The 10,585-nt window shown below is 46.6% G+C and overlaps 1 protein-coding gene and 1 long non-coding RNA gene across 2 annotated transcripts; both read left to right on the top strand.

Moving 5' to 3' along the window:
• The first annotated feature begins 1,310 nt into the window (after positions 1–1,310).
• On the top strand, positions 1,311–3,420 carry LOC122479726. The gene is made up of 2 exons (XR_006296416.1): positions 1,311–2,740; positions 3,228–3,420. It is a non-coding gene; the product is annotated as an uncharacterized LOC122479726 (long non-coding RNA).
• A 6,193-nt stretch (positions 3,421–9,613) lies between these two features.
• TNP1 (transition protein 1) lies at positions 9,614–10,197 on the top strand. Its single transcript, XM_043573452.1, has 2 exons — positions 9,614–9,792; positions 10,000–10,197. Exons 1-2 carry the CDS (start codon positions 9,654–9,656, stop codon positions 10,026–10,028), a joined length of 168 nt encoding a protein of 55 aa, XP_043429387.1. The 5' UTR covers positions 9,614–9,653; the 3' UTR covers positions 10,029–10,197.
• The last annotated feature ends 388 nt before the right edge of the window (positions 10,198–10,585 follow it).

The raw sequence follows: 10,585 nt of genomic DNA, 5'->3' as shown, positions 1-10,585 counted from the left end.
GGCCTGTGTGTTTCTGTGTTCTTTCCTAGGCATTCATGGTGGCATTCGTGGTGGCTCTTTCCTATGCATTCAGTGTGCGGAATGGGCAGAAAGGAAGTGAAGGGGCCGTGTTCATGAGATCCCCAATTATGAGTAAAGTATGCCTGAGAACTCACCAGCCTAGGTATATATCAACATGGATACCCGCCCCCCGCTCACACACCAAATGCCTGAATAGATCCTCACTTTGTGAACAAGATATCCTTATATAGGAACTTTGTTTCAATGGGGGCACCTGGGGGGCTCAGTCAACTGAGTGTCTGGCTCTTGGTTCCAGCTCAGGTCATGATCTTGGGGTTCCTGAGATCGAGCCCTCCCTCGGGCTCTGTGCTGACTATGCAGAGCCTGCTTGGGGTTCTCTCTCTCCCTTTCTTCCTGCCCCTCCCCCACTCATAGTCTCTTTTTCTCTCTAAATCAGTAAACTTAAAAAAAAAAAAAAAGAACCTTGTTTCAGTAAATGATAGTGATCCACATCTCAATTGGTGAGGACTTATTGAAAATCTCTTGAGTGCCTTTCTTGACGGTCCATATTTTTTTTTCAAAAAATGTAAAATATGTATGAAACAGCCTTACATGAGAAATTATTCTAATTTCTTACACAAGAACAACCCGGCTCCTCCATCTGCCAGCTGCAGGATCGTGGACAAGCTACCTAACCACCCTGATCCTGGAATTCAGCCATAATAATACCCACCACACAGGGTTGATGTAAGGATTAAATAAATAAGTTAATATCTCTAGAGTGCTTACCATATCCCTGGCACTGTTCCAAGCACAAGCGATTATCTTGGCCCTGTCCTCTCAGAGTATAGGGTGCCTGACAGCAGGCACAAAGGTAAAATAACAAGGACCGGTCAAGACCAGATGGCCATCCCAAACTGCGGACTTATCTACCCAAAAGGAGGAGGCTAAAGTCAGGTAGGGGTGAAGCACACATGGGTAAAGTGAGCCTGGAAGAATAAGGAGGCCTGTCATGTTCCATATGAGAGCAACCGTGGTTGAATAAAGCCTCCTCTTGAAGAAGTTTGGCTGTGAAGCAAAGGAGAGAGTGGTTGCTAGAGAGAGGCTCACCTTCTGCTCAAAAACAACCTCCACCCTCCCCTATCTCACCTCCTGTCTCTCCTCTACCCAATGCACTCCTGACTGCACCCCCTACTCTCTCCCTGCAGGAACCTACTAGCCAAATACTCTACAGGATCAAATAAAGCAAGCACTGAAAAATGAAGTCAAGCTCCCCAAGGGCTCTGCACAGCTCCGGGCACTCGGGAGGTCCCCCGTGAGTGGTATATGACCTCCCCAAGTCTGACACTTCCATGTTGAACTCCATACTGTTACTTTGCAACTTCGTTCTTAGCTGAGTTGTACTCTGCTCTCTTTCCTCAGCTGTCTTCCCCAAAACACCCAAAGGTGGATGATGAATCCTATCATTTTGCCCCTAGATCATCCCATCTGTTCCTGGACATTCGACTACACAACGCTCTACTTTGCCAGTGCTCAAATCTACATCACCAGCTCCACTGCTCTCCTGAGCTAGTTACTTATATCCCATTTGTCCACTGAGCGCTTAAACAGACATGGTGTCTGTCCAGTAGACATCCCAAACCGGGCAACACTAAAACCAATACTTTCTGTCCAAATGTAGTTGCCGCTGCAGTATCTATTGGTGGTTATTCACTCAGGGCGGAAGGCTAGGGTTCAATCTTTCCCTTCAAAGCTCATTCTTTTCACCTCTTCTGTCACCTCAGTGTTTTATAATTCACTCCTTCTCTATCCCCATCACTGACTTGGGTCAGTGTCTTCTGGGTCTTAATATTCAAGCCTTTTGTCCATGTCTCTCTTCATGGTAAACATTAAGTACGTGTCACCCCCTAGGTGATTAACCTCCTTGTCCCTATCTACCAGAGCAGCGAATACATGAGGAGACACTGCCGAATCGCTAAAATTAAGTAGATGCAGATTTAATTCCCACCTCTGCTATTTAGTATTTATGTGTCCTTCAGCAATTTCCTGAAGCCTATAAGGAAGTAATTTCTACCTGGGCGTTTAGTTTCCTCATTAGTAAAATAATAGGATTGCCATTAATTCCATATCCTTCTGGCTTTGACTAAAAGAAGATTTCTTAGACGAGGAGAAATGAAATAACCTAAGTTTAGTAGATCGAGAGGCTTGGCTCCAGAAAATCAGTCTGACTAAATGTTGAAGGAAATCATCCCAGGTCCCACTGCTCAGCCCTTCTCCTGTAGATTGGGTCGCTGACCTCATACTGACTTTGTGACATCCCAGAGTGAGGAAATATAAGTCCACAGTTGCCTGGTTTCTTTAGCTGCTCCTCCCTGCCTCATCTCAAGGCTCAGAAAACCATTTTCAGGTAAATAGCCAGAAACCCCACACTGGGATTCTAACATCTACCATGACTGGATGCAGCCACCCTAGGATACGGCATTTCTGCCCATCTCTTAGGACTCCATCTTTCTTCCGGAGCACAGAAAAAAGTACCACCAAGGACAGCCTGGGGGAGGAAAAGGATAGCAACTGGCCAGTTCTTCAGTGTGTGGTCCTGAAGGAGTGTAGGAGGAATACCGGGAGCAGTTGGGGGATGTGTAAGAGGAGGGGAGGAAGGAGGTGGTGATGGAGGCATTTCGGAAGAGCCTTCATTCATTCTCAGGCACATGGAATGGCCTCAGTGAGAAGCAAGCCATTTGTAAGTATCCATCAAGCCCGCATTATGAATAAGACATTGACCAGCTCTCCTGGACTATAAGGATGAATTAGATAGAGGTCTCTCGATGTAGTTATCTGAATGTTTACCATTAGAAGTGCCTTAAGTGAGAAGGAAGTTCAGAGACTTACAAATCGCCCTGTAACTCAGGGGACCTGAGGCTTAGTTGACGCTCTGCTATAATCATCCTAAAAGTATTTTTTTTAACAAGAGGCCGGTATAATCATCTTGCGCTGGGTCCCACAAATAACGTAGCTTATTCTGGGGAGACACGACTTGCCCAGCACAAGCATCCCAGGAAGTTTCAAGTAAGTCAGGCCAAACCATAGCGAAAAGGGTAATAAAATCATAAGGGAAATTCTGGAAAATGTCGAGTTGGCTTCGTGTGCCCACCTGAAGAACCTTCTGAGACTCTCCTACCCTAACCAGGGAAGCTTATAACCTCAGTTTTGTCTTTGCTTCCTTACAGCATGAAGAAACTGCGGAGCACTCGTGCAGGACAGTGCTCTGGAGAGGATACAAATCTTTCTGCACGGTGACATAGTCCTTACTGCGGTGACATAGATCTCTGCGGTATTACCTTCCACATTTTCTCCCGGAACAAAAATGAGGCTTCCCAGCATTGAGAATCTCTTGATCAATAAAATTGGATCACTGCAACACTCAGAAGAATCTGGGTCTTTTTTGGGGGGGGGGAGAAGGGGGTTATTACTAAAAAACAAAGGCTTTGTTCTGAAGATTTCACTAGGCAGTCACCTCTGCTGTCCCAGCATAGGGAGTGTGAGGGGCAAAGCGTCACCAAATCTCTGTGCTTTGGACTACAGAATTCCAGGATTTGTGAAGGAATTGCTTTGTTCCCCTTCGTTAGTGTAAATAGAGCTGAATCTACTCTTCAAAATGTGAGAATTCTGCTCAAAAGAACAATGTGGGAGCCAAACAGGCAACGAGACTATCGAGCAAGCCTTCTTGACAGTAAAATGGCTCTTCCAGCATCTCTCCTCTTCTTTACCCTCTCTGCTCACCACTAAGAGCTGGAAGTGGAGTTTCATCAGAGCAGGCCGAAGAGATATAATTGGAGTGCGATGTTCTCTCTTGACCTCACCTTGGTCAGTGGAGCTATAAGAGGCATTTATGCTAAAAATACTCCAGATACATGGGGAGTCTCCTCTGACCAATGGACCCTATTGGCATGTTGGTCACAATGCCTTGCAATCAATTACAAAGGCATTGACCCTTGAGGGTGGCAACAGTCTGTCACTCCGGTCCTTGGCCCCTTTTGGTGGCAACTCTTCTCCCCCTCACAGGGCAGGTGTCCTCAAACTCAGTGACATGATTGTACTTGGCAGGTGGGATGATTTCAAGAGGGAAAAGTTTCCTGGAATGTGGCTCTCGGAACATGAAGGGTGAAGAGAAAAGCAGAGAAAGGGCACAGGAAAAAAAAAAAAAGAGAGAGAGGCCAGAAATCTCAATAGTAGTGCCTCAAGGCACAGTGGCAATAAGCCTAGACTGGAGATGGGGAGATCTGGGCTTGAGATCTAAGTCTGCCCATAATTCGTGACTTTGGCCAAGTTACCCTTCATCCCCAGACCTATTTATTATGAAACTGTTCTCTAGCAACCCTACCAACTCAAAGTTCCTTACTCCAGTTGGTAGATGGATAAAACACATTTGTTCCTAAAGACCACATGAAGCCAAATGATTGAATACGTGTGATATTTTCATACCATAACACCCCTCTTTCTATTCAGAGGACACAGCCCTGTTTTTGTCTTATGGCTGAAGGGAACTGTGCCCCCAGTGAATTCCAGCAAGGGACAGCATCTTCTTCACGATGTTATAGACAGGGTTATAGTCAGTGTGGTCAGGGGAGTAGTTAATGTGAAAACATTATTTGGAAGTTTCTGAAGCATAAAATTTGGATTTACTTTGTGTGATATTACACCATGTGGCCTTATTGTTAATAGTTACGAGAGGAATTGACATATTCAAGTAACTTTTCATTAAGTCTGAAAATAACAACAAAAATAAAACTTGGAGTTCTCTCCAAATGAGAATTTATATTTGTGCAGAAGACCTCCAAATTCACACCCTGCCTCTAAGAACTATTTCCCCCCGGTTCTCCATCTTCTTTCAGTATTAGATTCCTTCACTGTGATCCTAGAAGCACATGTAAGGAAGAAAAGGCAAATACAGTGGAGAGTGGAGACCAGATCCACTTTTAAGTCAAGCAGGGAAGGCAGTGTGGAGCAGTGGAAAGTCTTTGTCTTGGGAATCAGCAGTCTTGGGTTCAGCCATGGCTCTTGCACCACGAGGGTGCAGCCCTTGGACAAGCCCTTTGGCTTCTATAAAAGAAGGGGTCCAGGTGACTCCTGAGGAACCACCCAGGGCCACCGCTCTTGTGTCTCCCGCCTTCTAGCAGCCCAATCTCTCTCTTCTTGGAAAATAGAAATTGTTTATGGAGAAACAGTTTTGGGAAAGCAATCAAGAAAGATGGGAAAGGAGCCTGGAGGGTAAATGGGAAAGAATCCCAACACATCTTCAGGCAGAACCCAGACATCATCCAAACCGTGATGCTCCCTTGTTTCCCAGAACTGGATGGAAAGAGGCGAACAGAGTTGAGTTCCCTCCTTCTTTGGTCTTGGGCCCTGGTTTCTCTTTATTCCCTACCGGAGACCTGAGATAAGTCCTGAGCTCAGAGACCTCTGCCCCTGGTGAGACCCCTCTCTCGGCAGATTTCCCATCCCATGGCCTGCCTGAGCCCCTTCGCCTGCCCAAACAGCAGCAGCTGCAAGAGCAAAGAAGACAGGGTGTGCATGTGAACAGGGTAGAAGGTCCCCACTTCCCTGCTGAGGTCAACATCTGGAGAGACTCAGGTTTTAGAGAGGGATTTGGACTGAGTCATCAACATTTGTAAGGACTGTCAGCAACTTTTCCATGTTTCTTCTTCATAAGCCCCAATTCCCAGCCTGCCGGGAAGATCTATCCCTGGGAAGGCATCTCTTGGGCTAGCCAGGAAAACTAATGGAGTAAGTTTGAGCGGGAGAGGTGAGATGGGGCCCCACTAGAGGCCTGACGTCTGAAACAGTGATGCCCAAAGCCTGCCCCTCCCTAACCTAAGAGAGGGGCCATTGGGAGTGCTAGCACCACTTTGGCCATCCTTCTAGGAGATAAAGACACTATTCTGTTTATCCACCTGTCTTCAGACAAGCTAACACTCAGCCCTAGAGAGAGGGAGCTGATAGCTCCTCTTCTGAAAGGACAAAGAATTCGGTTCTCTCTCCATGTCCCCTTAGCAATCAGAAAGCATCCATTCCCTTTCATGAAGAGAAACAAAATTAAGACCCACCAGGGAAGCCAAAGTATGGAGGAAATAGTTTCATTGAGATCTCTGGGTTATTTGAAGGGATTCATGTAACCACTCTGTGCCTCAGTTTCTTCATCTGAAGAAGAAGAAGAAGAAGAAGAAGAAGAAGAAGAAGAAGAAAAAGAAGAAGAAGAAGAAAAAGAAAAGGAAGAAAGAAAGAAAGAAAGAAAGAAAGAAAGAAAGAAAGAAAAAGGGAGAAAGAGTAAATTACAGATAAGGAGACACTCAGCAGACTGAATTAACAGTTCTCAAAAAAAAAAGGTTGGCTTCAGGTCTACCAAGTGTCAGGAGTGAACTCACTGTGCTCTATCTAAATTGCCCTTGGCTTAAGCAACACTGGGGCTGAAATGGAAAGAGAAACAGAGACAGGCAGCAATGCCCAATGCTCAGCTGTGCTCTGTCCTCACTCCAGGAGGTCTGATCCAGAAGCCAACCCAAACACCCCCAGCCCCACACGGGACAGGCCTGTGAGCACCTCCCCCCACACAGGGCTTTCCGCCGCTGGAGTTCTCAGCATTGAGTTTCTGAAATCAGAACTTCTCCTTAACCCTATGCAAAGGGGACTCTGTTGGTTTCTTCATTAGTTCCCAAGCCTGGCTGCCTTATTCTCTGTGATCTCAGCTTCCCCTTGGCAGAGTAGGTCTTTGGGGATGGGATGGACTTGAGAGTTTGGGTGTGTGTGTGTGTGGGGGGGGGGTGTTGGGTACAGAAATACTATCCAGTCTCCAAGACCATCCAGAAAATGTCATTCCAACGCAGGAAGCCAGTTCCCCTGCCAATGCTTTAGCCAGCAAGCAGCCTCAGGAGCAACAGGGCCTATGATGGAAACAATGTTTTTTTCACCCTTCCCCGTCTAGAAATGCTCCTATGTGGTATTCAGAGTCACTCTGTGTCTTACTGTCTGTCCTCATAATCCCCAAGTAGCAAGAATGAATAAATGTTTATTGATCACCTACTGTGGACTGCGTCAGTGCCCATGAGAAATGCAGTAGAAAAAAAAAAAAGCCTCTGACTACAAGAAGCCTACTGTAAAAGTCAGATAACATCAGGGATCACCTAACCCAACCAGCTTGTTTACAAAAATAAAGGAGCCGAAGTCCAGAGAAGTGACATTTATGAAACAGTCAGGACCAGAACTGAGACACGCGGCCTCCTCTTGAGATCAGACTCACACACACCACATAGCAATGTGGGAAACAGAACAGGGTATCACACACCTAGCTTTGGTTGACTTTGAGAACAGTATTAAAGGACCACGGGCTTCGGACAAATTACGAAAAACAATGAGAACTTGAAAAGTTGGGGAAGCCTTCCCTGGAGAGGTGGGACAAAATGGGGAGGAATCAGATAGTCAGAAAAACAGAAGGACTTTTAGTTTATTCCAGAAATACTCCCCAAATGCATATTGGGCTCCCACTCTGTGGCAGGACTGTTCAAGGACTGCTCCCTTGGGAACAGAGAGGAACGAACACAATTTTTAAACTGCTTTCACGGAGCCTGCTTGTAAAAGGAACTAGGCTGAGGTATATAAGAAAGTTCCAAGATACAAAAAGGGAAGGCTGGGTCCTGTTTCCTGAAGCTCCTCCCCCTTTGAACAAATCAAAGACTCCAACAGAACCCGTCTGGAAACAGGATAACGGAAAGTGTCACTTACAATGGCTTTTCAAGGACTCTGGGTTTCAAAACATGACTTGTCAGTTTGTCTCTATAGACATCGGAAATATAGAGAATGGAACTTGAACGAGTTCTCTTTTCTATTCACCCAACTTTTGCTAAGAACTTGCCGCATGCAGGGTGTTTGGTTCTTGAATGAGATGGTGGCAGGGGAAAGAGAAGGAGGGAGAGAGAGAGAAAACAATGATCAAGTTCCATCGAAATGTTTTTCTAAGGGACTGAATGAGTATAAGGTATGAAGGACAAAGAAGAAAAGGTTGGATGTTGAATCTGTTACTGGGGAAGCTGGGGACAGGGGACGTCCCCAGCTCACACTTCTACTTGGAGCTCCACACCCAGGTACCCAGCAATCATGCAGTATCTCTATTTGGAGATGTCAAAGGCGCCTCAACTCTGAAAAAGTTTTAGACCAAAATGCATGATGATCACCACCCCCATGCCTGGCCTTTAGCCCAGTGAGTGGCACCAGCCTCCAGGTCGAAGTATTACACAGAAACAAAAGCCACACCTTCTACACCCTCTGCTCTCACCAACCAAAGCCAATCCATCCATCACCAAGTCTGTATCTCCTGTCTACATCTATACATCCTGGTCAGCACCCTTTCTGGCCCAGGCCTGAGCATCAAGTATTTCTCTCTCCTGAACCATTACTATTGTGTGACCTCTAGTCACTCTACCTCCCCGCCAATCCAGCCTCTACCCAGCAGCCTCTAATCTCACTTTACCTAACTCTTAAACACTTTTCCGTGGCTTCCCAATGCACTGGAGCCTAGTCTGGCCTCTGCCTCTCTCTCCAACCACATCCTCCACCGTGTCTGATGTAATTATCCTGCACCATGCTGGGAAGTAATTATTTACTGATTTGTGCAGATTTCTGATGGCTTTCTCCCTGATGAGGCTGAAAGCCGCCATGAAAACAGAGTCTGTCTGGTTTTATCCATAACCATCTTACATACTATCTGATCACAAATATTTGATGACTGAATTTTCTGAAATGGCTAAGCCAATGGTTCTCCACAGAGGGTGATTGTGCCCCTCCCCCCGAGGCAATGTTTGGAAATATTTTTGGTTGTCACCGCTGCTGGCATCTACGGGTTGAGGCCAGGAATGCTGCCAGACATCCTATAATGTACAGGACAGTCCTACAAAAGTACTCAGCCCATAGTGTCACAGAAGAAAGAGAAGTATTTATATTTTGCTCATGTTGAATTGGGTTTCCCGGAGTCACGTCCTTACAGAAATACATTTGTGATGTTCCAATGCTGCGAGAGACTTAAACACGCATGCATGTGCACACACTCAACAGCCATTAAATTCCTACTGGCAGGAGATGCCTATTTTTTTTAGGGTTATTGATTTATTTTTGAGAAAGAGAGCACGAGGAGCAGAGAGAAAGGGAGAGAGAGAATCCCAAGCAGGCTGTCAGCACAGAGCCCCACACAGGACTCCAACTCACAAATGGTCAGATTATGACTTGCGTCTAAATCAAGAGTAGTAGGAGCTTAACAGACTGAGCCACCCAGGCGCCTCCAGGAAATACCTATTTTAATGGTCTCTTGTACTCCCCAGATGCCTGGCACAGAGCTGAAACTTAGTTGCTCAATGATACCTGTCCGGGAAACCTTATTTAATATTAAAAAAAAAGGCCTCAACATTGAGGACAGTCTAGAGCTGCATCAGAGGGGCCACCTTATTTCTCATGTATGACCGAAGTGTAACAAAGGCCAGGGACATCACAGGGGAGCCCCACCCACCTGTCAAGCCACACCCCTTCAGGGTCACAATGGCTAAGGCCTTAAATACCCAGACCCCTGGCCTCCGGGCCCTGCAAAGCCCCTCATTTTGGCAGAAGTTACAATGTCGACCAGCCGCAAATTCAAGAGTCATGGCATGAGGAGGGGCAAGAACCGAGCTCCTCACAAGGGAGTCAAGAGAGGTGGCAGCAAAAGAAAATACCGGAAGGGCAGTCTGAAGAGTAGAAGACGGGGAGATGACTGTGAGTAAGGGAGAAGCAAGGGAGTGATCAAACATGAGGGACTTGCCCCACGGGCCCTCCTTCTTGGATCCAGTTAGCTTTTCCAGGACCCAGAATCTCAGCCTGAGAATTTCATTTCCAGCCCCGTTCCAGGCACTGAGGCGGGAAGAGGATGAATGGGGGTGTTCTAACTGGGGTCCCTGTTGTAAACCTGTCCTTCCCTTCCAGCCAATCGCCATTACCGCTCCCACTTGTGATGCCACCGCGGGCTCTGTCCTGGTGGACTTCACACAATGCCAGGCAGCGACGAGAGGACGACAGCCAGAGAAGAACCTATCGTGTGGGTAAAATGCCAATCGTGACGAAATGAGGAATGTATATGTTGGCTGTTTCTCCTCAACATCTCAATAAAACTTTGAAAAGTTGGAAAGGTTTCCTTTTGATCTTTTGGCCGGAAAATGGGCTTGGGCAGACTTGGGAAAGAATTGGCAGGTGTGAAACCGTTCGACATAACTTGGAAACTATCACCGTAGTTTGTCCTTGACTCTGTCCGTGGGCCTCAGCACTGGCGGGGCACCATCACAGTATTCAGGTGTTGAGGAGGAGCTAGAACCTGGAGACTGGCACTGATGACCGCTATTTCTGAGACAGTTCTGGTTTTAGCACAACCCCAAACCATGGGCTAAACTAAAGCTAAAAGACTGGTCCCGGGAGTGGATACAGAATTCTCCATGCTAATTTATCTGATTATGTGGGCTAACGGGCAGGACCAGCAGGCTGTTAGGGATGGGGAGACACCCTGGGCAGAGCCTAT

The sequence above is a fragment of the Prionailurus bengalensis genome, chromosome C1 (genome assembly GCF_016509475.1).
Source record: "Prionailurus bengalensis isolate Pbe53 chromosome C1, Fcat_Pben_1.1_paternal_pri, whole genome shotgun sequence".
NCBI lineage: Eukaryota > Metazoa > Chordata > Mammalia > Carnivora > Felidae > Prionailurus > Prionailurus bengalensis.
This window is presented reverse-complemented; position numbering and strand designations above follow the sequence as displayed.

Coding starts and splice junctions, on each gene's coding strand:
- TNP1 (XM_043573452.1), top strand. CDS start 9,654: ATGTCGACCAGCCGCAAATTCAAGAGTCATGGCATGAGGAGGGGCAAG. Junction 9,793..9,999: donor TAGAAGACGGGGAGATGACT/GTGAGTAAGGGA, acceptor CTTCCCTTCCAG/CCAATCGCCATTACCGCTCC.